The 16833-nt window shown below is 34.7% G+C and overlaps 1 protein-coding gene across 1 annotated transcript; it reads right to left on the reverse strand.

Moving 5' to 3' along the window:
* Positions 1–224: 224 nt before the first annotated feature.
* On the reverse strand, positions 225–3844 carry LOC148266443 (uncharacterized). The gene is made up of 3 exons (XM_088219134.1): positions 2962–3844; positions 493–693; positions 225–369 (listed from the first exon to the last, which is right to left on the reverse strand). Exons 1-3 carry the CDS (start codon positions 3409–3411, stop codon positions 310–312), a joined length of 711 nt encoding a protein of 236 aa, XP_088075260.1. The 5' UTR covers positions 3412–3844; the 3' UTR covers positions 225–309.
* Positions 3845–16833: the final 12989 nt, after the last annotated feature.

Consider the following 16833-nt stretch of genomic DNA (forward strand, 5'->3'; position numbering starts at 1 on the left):
ATTTATATGACAATTAATATTTAATTTTATTAAATTCATTAATAAAGGAATACGTTATAAGCCATTTAAGTTATTAATTATATATATGAAAAACATATTCCATGCAAAAATCATAAAAGAAGTTAAATTTGGACTTTAAAATATAAATTTCATATATGTACTTCAAATGTTTGTATATTAAAATTATAATTAAAATATATTTAAGTAAAATTACAAGTCTACACGTCAAATAAGCATTTGTTCATAAATCTGTTAATATATAAAGATATTTAATTTCTGAAGTTGATAAATAATTCGATATTTATCTTCCTATCTTCGCTTTCCTTGTGACAAGAATATATTGGAGATTAATCTCCATTTGTTTTGGAGCTGAAATTAATCAATCATTATAGAATTAGAATTTGATAAACTAGTTGGTTAGTAAAGAGATATATATATATATATATTATGAATATATATATATATATTTGTATATATGTGTGTGTGTATAACCTGTATAGATATGACCCTGACTACAGCTTTCATTTTCTTGCTTGGAGGTTGGTTATAAGTCTTCATTTTCTTATCATCATCTTTTTCAGCTTGGAGGCTTCTCAAAGATGTTAAACAACTTGGAATCAGTACTTTGAAAGTGCAAAAACAAGTTGGACTGCTCCTTGAACATCTTGCCTTTCTTTCCACTCCCACAACCTCCTAGAGCAAATGTAACTTTTTAACAAAGGAAACTAATTTAGTGTATGTATAGCTGATTTCTCAGCTTTATTTTTTTTTCTCAATTCAAGCTTTTAGAATTAAAGAACTAATACACACTCAGAAAAATATATTGCGAATTGATTGACATAATAACATAGACTAAAATGAATTGCCAAAACCTAATGGATTTTACGAATATAAAATGGATTATACTAAAACCTAATGGATTAAACAAAAAATATAAATCTACCTCTTGCTCGAATGTAACTTTATTGTTATATACCTATTCCTGTTTACAAGATATGGTTTTAATGCAATTAAACGATATATTTCTAGTCGTTTTTTCCTCTCTTTAAATAGATTTTCTCCTATCTAGTCAGCCTTACACCTTCCTTTGGACTCCAAATGGTCTTACTCAAATTTTTAGTTTAATTTTTAGAGAGACAAAAATATTCTAATTGTATATTAACTTCAAGATCTAAAATATAATCATCTAACAATCGCCTAATATCTCCAGAAAGTTAAATTTTTCACTAATTAAGTATTTAAAATAAGTTATATACTTTCTTATACTGGATACAATACAATTATCTACTATAATATCAATGGTGTGGTTTATGAGATTATAACAATCTTAAATCTTTGAATTAGATATGTAGATTTTCATGAAGTTCATGGTTGTACCCTTTCTTCTATTGAATACAATGCAATCATCGATGAATTGTGATAACACATAACAAACAAGCTTTAAAGATAATTTTGTTCTCAATTATTAGAACTTTTGTGCTTTGTATATGGGTGTTCATATCTTGGTCATTTTACGTACAAGACCACCAAATCATATATATTTTGGCTGAGTTTAAATTATTTATATATATATATATATATTTTTTTTTTAAATTGTGAGAAAAGAGTAAGTAAAGCTTTTAGTATAATCTATATTTTACATGCAGCACCATCAAATCAAATATATTCTAGGTCAATTTAATTTTTTTTACACATATTTAAATTGTAAAATGAATAAGTGGAGATTTACTATAATCTCTACTTTACCAGTTTGATATATATATATATATAAATAAAATACGAACAAATAATGCTAATGACACGTGTTCTGCATTAATTGATTAATATATTATAATTTCTTTTAGAATTTATTTATTTATTTAAACAAAAAATAGGATACATTCAAAAAATTTATTTCTCCCTTTTCGTTCATAAATCCATATTTGTACCTTGACTAAAATTTCCTAATACATTTTATTAAGTCCTAAAATTTTATTTTAAAATTATGTTTAAAAATTTTTATTTTAAATTAGAATATCAAATGCAAAATGGTGAATTATTTAATAAAAAAATAAAATTTATAGATTCGACAACGATAATTAACTGAAAAAAAAAAACTATTCATTTTTTGCTAACAAATTTATACGTTATTTCTGTATATAACATAGATTGCAAGAAGAAATTAGGTAATAAAATTAAAAAGAAACTTTGGAGAACGATAAATATGTTTTCATATTTTTATATTTTATATTTTTATTTTTTTAAAATTAAAGTAAAACTTTAGAGTTATAAAGTTAAAAAAATAAAATTAACTTAATATCTTACAATTTTATAAATCTATTTAACAGAAAAATAAAATTAAGAACATATCTAATTTAAGATTTAAAAAATAAGATTGAAAAAAAAAATTGAAGAAAAAAGTGAAAGATTAAAGATAAAAATAACAGAAGTATGAAAGAAAAACTAAAAACAAAAAATAAATAAATACTTTATATAAAAAAATAGTTAGTATTTTCAGAAACTTATTTTTTAATTTTATTTCCTAACTTCTACGTAGAATCAATACTATCTATGAAAATTTTGAGTATTTTATTTCATAATATATTAATTACGAATCTGTTGTAATAAAAAAAATAGAATTATTACTCATAATTTACGTATTAAATTATTTTTGTCTTTATTTTTAATTAGATAATCATAATTTTTTTTTTTACATAAAAATGTCAATAAGATTAAGAGTAATAAAAAACGCCTGGTAATTTGAATTGGATACGAAATTAATTGAGAATCATACTACTATTTTCATTCAAATTTCAATCATACTTATATTATACTAATCTCGTTTCAAGTTCAATCGAATCGATGTTGTATTGATCTCATTTCAATTCTACAATATTTGAATTTAATTTAATTTAATTAATACCAGGTATTAATATATATGCATACATAGATGAAAAGTAAGAAAGGTAATTAGAGTGTTACTTGATTATTTATAATGGGACGATGGAGCGCAGTGGAAGGTGTTTGCGGCCGCGGAGGTGAATTCCGGAGAGCGATGGAAGCTGTTTGCAGTGGCGGAGCAGAATCCCGTAGAAACCGAGAGTATCTGAGAAGCTCTTGTCTTCTGTTGTAACCTTTCTCCTCTTTGCCATGGTAATGGTGATGAGAACCAGTCGACAGTCTCCTCCTACTCCTAGACGTCTCTTTGTACACTGTAACTAAAACCAACACTCTTCCAGACATATTGTTGCCCGGAATGATCTTCAGATAATCAGTGCACATATAATACGTGTATATACATATCATATATATATATATATATATATACACACACGGGGCCGTATAAGTTGGGAATGGAGATGCAAAAGCCAAACATACATGTCCATACGGTTTTCTTGTTTGCATCATCCAATTCCATTGTTGACAGGTCATGCACAAAGCTTAACTACTACAATATTTTTCTTCATAAAAATCGTAAGAATGAGGACAGTTGTATTTATATATATGTATACCCGATACATCATGCAATTGACCTCCTAGATATTTCAACAAAGTAAAATATGTATATGTTCCACAAAATTAGATAATAAACTAGACTTTCATGGCAGTTAATAAGCTATATTTTATAGTCCACATTATTGACTCCACTAATCTTTTGATTTTTTTTTCTCTCCAATATTTTCTCCACCAACTCTGTTGACAAGATCATCGCCTGCGAGTATTTTCTTCATTCTCTCACTTTTTTCTCCCTCTCTCTTCTCTCTCTCTCTCTCTCTCTCTCTCTCTCTCTCTCTCTCTCTCTCTCTCTCCTCCTTTGTTCCAAGATCTACCTCATCTCTCATGTTGCGTTGGATGCTGTTTTTTTTAAATGATTAGGGTTTTTTAAAGGAGAATCAGTGAATAAGAATATGAATAATTAGGGTTTTGTTAATAATTATTTGATTATTATTATTATTTTCAATTTCTTAACTAAAAAATAATTTATTTTTCCAAACAACTTTTTTACTAGTTAAAAGTTTAAAACGTAGTGTGCCTTAAATCGTCTTTTAAAATAAATTCAAAAATTTAGAGATTAAAATAGTATTTTACTCTATTTTTGTAGTTAATTTAGAAATTATTACATTGACATAAAAGGAAATTTAATTAAATCAATTTTAAGTATACTTTGTATGATCAAGGCTTTCTCTCCCAACTATCAAGTTCCCTCATTTGGTTTTCAAATAGCCACTATTAGCAATTAGGAATCTAAAACTTCCTTCCATTACTGTTTATTTGGTTCATTTTGCAACTCATTATCATCTAATTAATCACTTTTTATTTTTTTGTATCATCAATAGATGTCATTAACAGAGTTTGAAAGAGAAAATTTGGGGGAGCTATTGCTAAACTGCTTATAAGTATTTAAAACTTTTTTTCAACATTATTTTTATTTTTTATTTTTTATTCTCAGGACTAACGAAATTTTTGCTTCTTTTAGGTATTCTTTGTGTTTGTTGTACGCTAGCATTACTCTTGTCATTAGTAGATAACAAGTACTTCATGCTTCTTGTTTCTTCTTCTTAACCATTTGGTTATCATTATGGAAACTCTAGTTACTCTTTCTCTTAAATAAAACAAGTATATATTTAGTGTTTTGGTCAGATTCCTTATATGAACTCCCTTTGATTGTGCTACTTGTGTTTGGTATCAATGTACTCAATTTATTTATTTGCTTAAATTCATAACATTTTACCACATTGCATTTAGTTAATAGCTCAATACTTCTTTTTGTTTCTTCTTAATGGTGCATACTGAATATGAGAGATTTAAAATTCAAATTTAAATCCATATACTTTTTTTGGTTTAGTGAGGTATTATTTATCATGTCTTGAAATTTTAAATTTCCAAACAAGAAATTAAGGCATGCTTAAATCGAAGTTGGATCAAACATAAACATAGATAAATCTATACAATTATCATAGATATAACTAACGTAATTCATTTGAAGGTCAAGTGTGAATCTCACTAAGGACATAGAGTTCGTTACTTTGAAAGTGTACTATGGACTGACGGTGATTGACATTTAATACTTGATCTAGTGATGCCAAATACTTATTTCACTAATGTTTCGATGGTGACAAAATTGGGTTTAGGCTCTATTGGTCTAAAGTCTAGGACAATCCAAGAGGGAGGGTGAATTGGATTTATAAAATTTTAAGACCTTTAAAGATATTTTTCAATTTTTCTTTTAAATGCTATTCGGTCTAAGATAGAATTATATCCTAATATGAGAATCCTTACCTATTGATTTATGCAATATGTTTTAAATTAATACTTAAGTATGATAATATGAGCAATGAATTTATTTTGTGACTATGGGTGAGCGAGGATATATATATCAAGCGATGATAAATAGCAAATGAAGTAAAGAGGAAAAGGAATAGAACACAAACTCTTTTATAAAGGTTCAGCCACACCACTTGTGTTTACATTCTTTTTTCCAAGCCATCTACTTGAGATTTTACTAGATTCTTAAAAGTATTACATATGTTAAGTGTTCATAATGCTCCACTTATCACTATCTCATGTTTTTTCTAACATTATATGTTTATTTATCAAGGTGTCCAAGTCATATTTTATTTATGTTCCTTCGAATACTACATGCTTGTTTATCAAGGTGCAATCTCACTTTTGTTTGTGGCCCCTCAAACACTATCCACCTATTTATTAAGGTGTCATACTCACATTTTACTTATCTTCCCTCGAATACTTGTGACAACTCGAAACTTGAAATGAAATAAATTATAAATTGAATGCGAAAGCAAAATAATAGCGTTAGGGTTTATATTCCTTACACAATAATTCAGAATATCCAATAGAGATACGAGAATGACCATTTTAAAATAACAACAAAAAAGTAAAGAAATAATGAAAAGTAAACAATTGAACATTCTATTCACAACCCTCTTGTGGATCGGAATCTGGATCTTGATCCTCTTGATCTGAATGGTTAAAGAAAGAGTGGGCTACACTAGCCCAGCAAGAATATCACACTACTCACCGATACAGAAATGAAGGTTGGTAAAAATTATGAAAACAACTAATGAAGCTCTTAATTTAAGTAAATTTATTTGTCATAAGTAAAATTATTTATTGTACACTTACCGTAGTGAAATTTTCAAAACTAACCTATAGAAGCAATAGCACAAACATTTTCATAATCTCATTTTTAGTTAACCAGAACAACAATTTTTCATTTTTATCTGCCTACTAGTATCTATTGGGGTCCATAGGGATGTCTCCACTACGTGTGAACTCTTATTTAACATTTTCAAGTAACCGGCCGTCCCATACCCTGTACAGTATGAATACCAAAAATATCAGCTCTCAATACCCTGTCCGGTATGAGGGTGAAACGGACCATCCCATACCTCGTTCGGTATGAATGCCAAAATACCAATCATCAATACCTCGACCGGTATGAGGCAATGTTCACGGTAGGGTTCCCTATGCACCCGGTCCGTCCACCATCTCTCAAGATATCCAGTAAGGCTACCATTCAATCATTCACTTAATCAAATAATTCTTCGTTTACATTTAATTTTCAGTTTTACAATTTAACTGTAAATCACGCAGAAAGAGCAATACATTCATCAAGAAATACCACTACATCATCATACCAACTCCAGTATAAAATTATGCATTTGAAACAGTAAAATTAATCAAACAGGATCAATAATGAATAATAATCAGTTCCGGCTCAATTAGTAACCTGTGATTAATTATCGAGATTTTCTAAATTGTACAAAATACCACATTATTTATAATTAGACTTCAATTCTATAACAAGGAATACGGTAAGGGATTCTTACCCAAATTGATGTCCGTAACGCTAAGTTTTCAGTTGCGTCTACTAGTGTTCTCTAGCTTCCCTGAATTTTTCTTTAGAGATTAGAACACGCTTCAAGTACCTAGAAATACTCAAAAAAATCCAAAATCGATGTTAGAAATCCTTTTTGGCAAATTTTGAGATTTTGGCACAGTGGCACTACCGCCCGCGGCGACGGTTTGCCTCGGGTAGGCCGTTTTCAGCCAATTTTGGCTGATTTCTGTCGATTGTGTACTCATTCATACGAGAAAACACGTTAAGAGATTTCAATTAGCCGAAGAAAGTTAAAAAACATAAACTTACCAGTGGTGGAGTTTTTCGGTGCAGTGGAGTTTTTCAGTGCAGCAGAGTTTTTCGGTGTGGCGGCTCCCCCGGCTCACCTTCGCGATTTGGCATTTTTCTTTAGTCAACTGTGGGAAACAAAATGCTAAATACAATTGTGGAAGAATTGCATAAAATGAGAATCGGTCTCATCGGAGGCTGTTTTTTATTTTTTTTTTGCGGTAGCGCAGCCTGACTTTACCTGCAGTTTTCGGCTCATCCGCCGGTTCTTTTACTCCGATTTGGCTATGGAGGTGTTCAAAATTATATTTCGAGCGACAAGAAGAATTTTTTTACCTATTTTAAAAGTCGGAGGTGGCTCCAACGCAACGGCAGATAACGATCGGCTCCCTTCCCGGTGACTGGTTCTTCTTCTCTGGCGGAGGTGCTCGCAGTTAGGGTTAGGGTTTGGTGTGAAGTGATATATTTATATTCATCTCCTTTTATTTCGGCAATTCATCGCATTTGATCTGGACCGTCTAATCACATTTAAATAGGAAATAAATCTGAACCGTTCATCACGATTTGATCTGGACTATACGATCGTGTTTAAGGAGGGAACTGATCCATACCGTCCACACGCGCTGGAACAAATCCGGACCGTCCGATCGCGGGCACGTGGATTGCCAGCGTGACCTCCTGTGTGGCACCACTCCAGCGTGCCTTACCACACGACGCGCTCCGGTTCATCATGGCTGCTAACTGGGCGGTCCTACGTGATATATTTTGTTAAAATTATATTTTGACCCCTAATTTTTTATTTTTCTTTCAAAAACACTCCCATAACCAAAATTTTCACCATTTTTCCCAAAATTATTTTCAATTTCATTTTTCACCTATTTTTTTTTAATTTTTACATTAAATAAAAGTTCATAAATTTAAAAATTATATTTTATACATTAATTTTAAATATTTAAAAATTAATTTCGGGTATTACAACTCTCCTCCCTCTTAAAAAAAATTTGATCCCTCAAATTTGTCTCTTTCTCACTTAATCAAACAGTTGGGGATATTGGGTTTTGAAGTCTGATTCTAGCTCCCATGTGGTCTCTCCCTTTGTGTGATTCTGCCATAGGACCTTAACAAAGGGAATTTTCCTGTTGCGGAGTACTCTGCTTTTTCGGTCCACAATACCGACCGGTACATCCTCCTATGACGGATCCTTCTGGAGTGAAAGAGGCTTCTGAGCCAAGATGTGAGAGGGGTACGGGTTATACTTACGTAACATGGACACGTGAAACACATTATGGACCCTGAAAAATTCTGGAGGCAGTGTCAGTCTGTAGACGGCGGTACCAATTCTGTTTAAATTTTTAAATGACCCAATAAACCGAGGATTTAATTTTTTTCTCTTGCCAAACCTACTGATTCCCTTGAACAGAGTGAGTTTAAGGAACACCCGATCACTTTTCTCAAATTCTAAATCCCTCCTCCGGATATCTGCATAACTCTTCTGTCTGCTCTGAGCCATCTGAATGTTCTTTCTGATCTTAACTATTTTGGTTGTAGTCTCCTTCATAAGATCTAGACCAAACAATCTTTTATCACCCACCTCTTCCCAACATATCGGTGATCTGCATCAACGACCATACAATGCCTCGTACGGAGTCATGCCAATACTTGTTTGGTAGCTGTTATTTTAAGCGAACTCTATAATGGTAAATGATTATCCCAATTGCCCCCGAAGTCAAGAATACAAACTCGAAGCATATCCTCCAGTGTGCGGATCGTCCTTTCTGATTGTCCATCGGTCTAAAGATGGAATGCAGTACTAAAGGACGGTTTCATTTTCATGGCTTGCTGAAAACTAGACCAAAACCAAGAAGTGAACCTCGGGTCCCTGTCGGATACTACTGTCACTAATTCTTCATGTAACCTGACTATCTCCCGGATATACATTCTTTCTAACTTTTCCAAGGGTCGGTCATCCTGATGGCCAAGAAGTGGAAAGACTTGGTGAGGCGATTAACAATTACTCAAATGGCATCATGTTCTAAGCGTGCCCTAGGCAATCCGGTCACGAAATCCATTGTGATATGGTCTCACTTCCACTCCAGAATTGGTAATGGCTAAAATAGTCCGTCTGTACGTTGATGCTTTATCTTGACTTGCTGACATATCAAACACTTAGAAACAGTCAACCACATCTCTTTTCATTTCGTTCCACTAAAATCGGGGTCACATACCTTGATATATCTTAGTGCTTCCGGGATGTATGTCAAACTTTGAGCTATGGACCTCTATCATGATGTCCCTTTTTAGCTCACTGTCACTTGGCGTGCACACCTTATCCTGAAATCTAAGCAACTCATCGGTAAAGACTAGAAATTCTGAATTAACTCTTTGTTCTGCATCTTTCTTGAGAGCTGTTATGGTGGAATCAGAGGATTGGGCTTCCTTTATTCTCTTGATCAACTCAAGTTGAACAGTCAGGTGGGCCAAACATATGACTCTCTTCATGTCTTGAAGTTGTACCTGTTGTGTGGCCCATATTACCCTACATTCTGAAACCATTGTGTGAGCTAATATACCTATACTTTTTTCACTGAGTGCATCGACTACCGCGTTGACCTTACCTGCGTGATACAAAATGTTGCAATCGTAGTTCTTGAAGAGTTCTATCCATCTTCTTTAACGCATGTTGAAATTCTTTTGAGTGAATATGTGTTTCAAGCTCTTATGGTCAGTATAGATCGGAAAGTTCTCCCTATACAAGTAATGGCTCCAAGTCTTCAAGACGTGGATAATCGCGGCAAGTTCTAACTCATGGGTGGGGTGATTTTTTTCATGACTCTTCAACTGTCTGGACCCATAGGCTATGACATTTCCACACTGCATCAGAACACAACCCAACCTCACGTAGGAGGGATCACTATAAACTGTATATCCACCTCTCCTGCTCGGCAAGGCCAACACAGGTGCGGTAGTCAATCGCTTCTTTAATTCTGAAAAACTCATTTCACAGTCCTCGTTCCACTTGAACTTGACATTTTTCTTTGTGAGCCGAGTCAAAGGAGCAGTTAGACTAGAAAATCCTTCCACAAACTTGCGGTAATAACTTGTCATTCCCAAAAAGCTAAGAATCTCCTTGACCGAAGTTAATTTTTCTCAGTCGAGCACTACGTCAACCTTTTCGGGATTTACTGACACTCCATCACTTGATATAATGTACCCTAGGAAGGTAGTCTGCTCGAGGCAGAGTCCACACTTTTTCAGCTTTGCATACAACTTCTTTTCTCTAATGACTTGCAAAACCTGAATCAGATGGTGAGTATGCTCCTCTATACTTTTTGAATAGACTATGATATCATCGATAAATACAATGATGAACTGATCAAAAAATTGTCTAAAAATCCTGTTCATGAAATCCATGAAGATGGTTGGTGCGTAGTTCATAGTGTTCGTACCTGGTCAAAAAAACTGTTTTGGAAATGTCTTCTGCCTTGATCTTTACCTGATGGTAACCTAAACGCAAGTCTATTTTAGAGAAGACTTTAGCACCCTGCAACTGATCAAAAAGGTCATCAATCCTAGGGATGGGGTACTAGTTCTTGATCGTGACCCTGTTCAGTCCTCTGTAGTCAATACATAGCCTTAACGTCTCATCCATCTTCTTTACAAATGTGATTCCGGCACCCCAAGGGGACGCACTATGTCGGACGAATCCACTATCCTACAATTCATTGATCTGTTTTCTCAACTTTTCTATCTCAACACAACTCATGCGATAAGGGACAACTGAAATAGGCTGGATGTCTGGCTGAAGGTCTATGGTGAATTCAACTTCTCTCTCCACTGCTAGTCTAGGTAGTTCATCCAGAACACATTCGGAAAGTCTCGAACTACTGAAATCTCTTGAATACAAATTTCTTTCTTAGGTTTGCCTAGTTAGAGAAAACAGTCTGGTTAAAGCACTTGATAATAGGAAAAATTTTCATGAGGGAACAAATGTTAAATAATTTTATTAATTTGTAAATGACTCCTCATTAGGAGGGTTAAATACAAGTTTCTTATGAAAATAATCTACGGCGGCGTGATATACCGTTAGCCAATTCATTTCTAAGATTACATCAAAGTCTCCCATGTCAATCTCTATTAGTTCCACACTCAATTTCCTATCTGCTATATCTATAACACAGGCTCTGTATATAACCTCACCCAATAGTGTCCGACTCCCAAGAATAGACACAAACAATACAAAATCAAGTCTTTCAGGTAATACATTCAAGTTTGATGCAAAAGCATGTGAAACAAATGAATGCGATGTATTAGTATCAATCAAAACATGTACAAGATGATTACAGATAGTGTACGTACTCTGTATCATGTCTGGGTTGGCCTCTGCATCCTGCTAAGTGAGGTTGTAAACCCTACCCTAAATAGGAGGTCTGATCTGGTTCTAATTCCTCGAGCACTCTCTCACATAATGTTAGCACTCCCACATACGCGGCAAGTATTATTGAGGTGATAGCAGGGTCGATCCTCATGATCCTTGCCACAGTGTTGACAAGTCTTGCCACGTCCTATTGTTGGAATTTGAGGAGGAGCCTGAGTCTTTGACCTAGGAATCTTATTCTACTGAACATGTGGAGTAGGTACTAGTCTGCTGTGTGAAATCGGGGGCCTGAGATTCCCTACTGTTAGAGGAAAAACGCAAAGATTCCTCTTCATTAGCTGTGTTTTAGCTAGAACAATCGACTAAGTACTAAGCTCGAATATATATAGCTATTGTCTTATCTCAGGACGGAGACCCCGCTCGAACCTTCTTGCTTTTCTGTCTTCATCCATATGCTCTCAGGGGAATACTGGCCCAACTCTAAAAACTTTCAGGCATATTTTGATACAGTTATGTCACCCTGGACCAGGTGTGCAAACTCTATTTCTTTTAGATGTCGGAGATGCTTTGGGAGGTACTCTATATTAAAGGTCATCAAGGATTGTTCCTAAGTGACTGCAACGAGCAAGGTGGCCTACTTGAGTTGCCACCAGTGACCTGCTTCTCCCACTAGCATGTAGGTGGCGAGTATGACTCTCTGTTCGGGAATCACCCCAAGAGTCGTGAAGGCATTCTCTATCTCACCTAACCAATACTCAGCCTCTTTAAAGGAAGATCTCCCTGCAAAAATAGATGGGTTTAGTCTTTTATACCTCTCAATGTAGCTTGGGTCTATCATGGGAGGAAATGGGTCCCGTGGAAGAGGAACTGGATTGTGCTAGAGATGGACACTGGATGATATGGTAGAGGCAACGAATAGTACTATGGTGGTGTAGAGTGATGCAGTTCGGGTAGGGTTATATCAAGGTGGCTTAGGATCCTCCAATTGCAGGGGTGGCTCAACCTGTGGTAGCGGGGGAGGGTCAGGTAGCTCCTTTCTTTCTTCCCAATCTTGCTAAGTAGTGTTGAGTATCTCCAACATTTCAAATAATCGGTCAACATCTTCTTGAAACGAACCCTCCCAGGCTGTTCGATTTAGTGAGGGTCTTCCTCTACTCATCTATCTGTACCTGCATTTCACAAGGAACAGTTGAGTGATAATTTATTCTTTGGTGTTTCCTAGAATTTTTGTGTAAAGAATAGTTTCGATGAACGCGGTTGTGATACCAACAGGGACAACCCGAAACTTGAAAAAAAATAAATTATAAATTGAATGCGGAAGCGAAATAATAGCGTTAAGGTTTATATTCCTAAGACAATAATTTAGAATACCCAATAGGGTTACGAGAATGACCCTTCTAAAAGAACAACGAAAAAACAAATAAATAATGGAAAGTAAACAATTGAACATCCTATTCGCAACCCTCTTGTGGATCGGAATCTAGATCTTGGTACTCTTGATCTGAAATGGTTAATGAAAGAGTGAGTTATACTAGCGCAGCAACAATGTCGCACTACTCACCGATACGAAAATGAAGGTTGGTAAAAATCATGAAAATAATTAATGCAGTTCTTAATTTAAGTAAATTCATTTATCATAAGTAAAATCATTTATTGTACACTTACCGTAGTGAAATTTCTAAAACTGACCTATAAAGGCAATAGTACAAACAATATCATAATCTCATATTCAGTTAACCAGAATAATAACTTTTCTTTTTTATCTGCCTACTGATATCCATGGGGGTCCATAGGGATGTTCCCACTATGCGTAAACCCTTATTTAACATTTTCAAGTAACCAGTCGTCCCCATACCCCATTCGGTATGAGCGCCAAAATACCAAATCTCGATACCCCGTCCGGTATGAGGCAACATTCATGGTAGGGTTCCTTATGCACCTGGTCCGTCCACCATCTCTCAAGATATCCAGTAAGACTACCATTCAATCATCCACTTAATCAAACAGTTTTCCTTTTTTTTTAATTTTCAGTTTCCCAATTCAACGTAGTCACACAAAATAAGCAAAACATGCATAAAAGAAATGCAATCGCATCATACCAATTTTAGTATATTATCATACACTCAAAAACTGTAAAATCAGACAACTGGTTAAACATAGCAAACAATAGTAAATAACCGGTTCCGACTCCATTAGTAACCTGTAATTAATTATAAATGTTTTCTAAGTTTCACAAAATACCATATTATTTAAAATTAAACTTCAATTCCATAACAGGGAATAAGGTCCGAGATTCTTACTCAAATTAATGTCCGAAATGCTAAATTTTTTACTGTGCCTACGGGCGGTCTCCGGGTTCCCTGAATTTTCTTTCGGGGATTAAAACACGCTTAAAGTACCTAGAAATATCCTAAAAAATCTAAAATCAGTCTTAGGAACCCTTTTTGGCCAATCTCGGGATTCTAACACGGCGGTGTCGTTGTGCTCCGACGTTGGCACCACCACCTATGGTGGCAGTTTGCCTCGAGTCGCCTGTTTTTAGCCATTTTCGACTGAATTCAGCTAGTTTTGTACCAATCCCTGTGAGAAAACACGTTAAGCAGCCTCGGTTGGTCGAAAAAAGTCATAAAATCGAAACTTACCAGTAGCGGGGTTCTCTTATGTGGCAGTTTCGTCAGCTCACCTTGCGGTTGGGTGTTTTGCTTCGGTCAACCTGTAGAGAAGGAAACAGTGATTATAAAGGTGGAAGAATTATGCAAAACGGGAATCGAGAAGGGCCTCATCAAAGCAGATTTTTTCATTTTTCTGCGGTAGTGCCGCTGGACTTTGTCCACAGTTTTCGACCAATCTGCCAATCCTTTTGCTCCGATTTGGCCATGGGGGTGTTTATAATTAAATCTCGAGCAAAGGAGAAAATTTTAACCTCTTTTGGCGGTCAAAAGTGACTTCGGTGCGGTAGCGGCGGTGGTTGGCTTCCCTTCTGGCGGCTGGGTCTTCTTCTCCGGCAGGGAGTCTAACGGGTAGGGTTAGGGTTTGGTGTGAAGAGGGTTATTTATGTTCGTCCACTTTTAATCTAAGTCGTTCATTGTGTTTGATCTGGACCGTCTGATCGCGATTAAATAGGGAGTGAATATGGGTCGTTCATCACGATCTAATCTAGACCGTCCGATTACATTTAAATAGAAAATGGATCTAGACCATTCACCGCGTTTAAATCTGACCGTCCGATCGCATCTGGGAAAGGAATGAATCCGGGTCATTCGTGCACGCAAGAACGAATCTGGACCGTCTGATCGCGAGCACGTAGATTGCCAGCGTGGCCTCCCGCGTGGCATCACGTCTGCGTGGTTTTCCACGTGGCGTGCTCCAGTTTGTCAAGGTTGCTAATTGGGCATCCTACATGGTACAATTTATTTAATTTATATTTTGATCCCCGATTTCTGATTTTTCTTTCAAAAATACTCACAGAACCTAAATTTTCACCTTTTTTTCCTAAAATTATTTTCAATTTCATCCTCCAATTAATTTTCTTCATTTTTACATTAAAATAAAATTCAAAAAAACTAAAAAATATATATTTATATATTAATTTTAATTACATTAAAATTAATTAATTAAGAGTATTACATCAATAGTGAGAATCCTTTTCAATGCAGTCTCCCCAAGCAAAAATTGAGAATCTAGGAGGGGCACCTGATTTCTAAATAATTCTTGAAGGAAAGCCCTTTGAAACATTATTGTTGGACTGGTTCAAGTGATGGTAAAAGGACTTAACAGAAAATTGATCATTCTTTTTCAGTTTCCAGCAGAGCTTATCCTCATGAGATGAGAGCCGAAAGTTATTCACTGTGTGGAGCAAAGTTTCATATTCCTTCACTTTCTAATAATTAAGATTTCTGGTAACATTAACATTCTACCCACCAGGATTACCTTTCTTGAACATATTACCAACCAGACAATTTTTGTTACTATAAATTGCATAAGAGAGAGGAGATTTTGACTGGAAATTCTCTTCACCACACCAAATGTCTTCCCAGAATCTAGTCTTATTACCCTTGCCAAGGGTCCAATTAGAGCATTGTAAGGTGTTATCATTAAGGTTCATGATGTTTTTTCAAAGATTCAACCCATAAGTGGAATTTTTAATGCGGGTGAGGTCATGTGGGTTGTCATTAAACCATTTACAGTAAATTACCTTTTTCCAAAGAATGTCTTCCTCATTCCAAAATCTTTAAATCCAATTCCCAAGAAGAGCTTTATTGAGAGTGCTTAAAGATCAAAGGCCTAAACCACCTTCTTTTACATCAATCCATTTAACAAGGTGAAGTTTTTTAGTGTTGTCGTTGTCTCCCCATAAGAAGTGACAGTGAATTATTTCCAATTTTTTAGCTACTTTGACAGGAATATAGAACACCGATAGATAGTAAATTGGGCGGTTTGAGAGGGTGATTTTGATAAATGTCAATCTACCTCCTTTGAATAGGAATTTCCTTTTCCAATTGGCAAGTCTATTGTGAACCATTTCAATGACTAGATCCTAACTTGTGATGTTTTTGTGCTTTGCACTGAGGGGAACAATAGATAAGAGATAGGCAAAATGGATTTTTTGCAACCCATAACCTGCACAAAAGAGTCACTCAATCCGTTGTTGCCTAGCATCACCAATTCTAATTTATGAAGGTTAATTTTTAAACTTGAGACAATATGAAAACAGAAGAGTAATCATCTTAAGAAAATCATAAATTGGATATCAGGTGGGCAAAATATAAGTGTGTCATCGGCAAAAAAGAGATGTCAAAATTTCCTTTTTTTTTCTCCTTGCTGCCAACAATGATTCCTTTTAGGAACTGCAGTTCCTTCCCTTTTTTAAAATGTTTGTTTAGTGCCTCCATCACAATAATAAATGAGAGGGACGATAGAGGGGCCCCTTATTTTAAGCCTCTAGAAGCATTAAAGAAAGATGAGGGTCCACCATTAATAATAGTAGCAAAGCTTGCAGTAGAAATACATGTTCTAATCCAACATCTCCATTTTCCACCGAAACCCATTCTAAGAAGCATGTAGTTAATGAACTCCCAATTGACATGATCAAATGTCTTTTCCATATCTAGTTTGCATAAAATACCATCCTTGTTATGTCTAATCACATCATCTACAATCTCATTAGCAATCAAAATGGCATCAACAATTTGTTGGCCAAAAACAAAAACATGTTGGTAATTGTAAAAAACTTAACCGGGTAAGGTAGAGAGCATTCAATGCTCATTAATTTCTATTATGTATTTATTGAATGGACCCTTGGGAATATATATACATACATGAAAAAATG

This window comes from Carica papaya, chromosome 4, assembly GCF_054855325.1.
Source record: "Carica papaya isolate Zhongbai chromosome 4, ASM5485532v1, whole genome shotgun sequence".
Lineage (NCBI taxonomy): Eukaryota > Viridiplantae > Streptophyta > Magnoliopsida > Brassicales > Caricaceae > Carica > Carica papaya.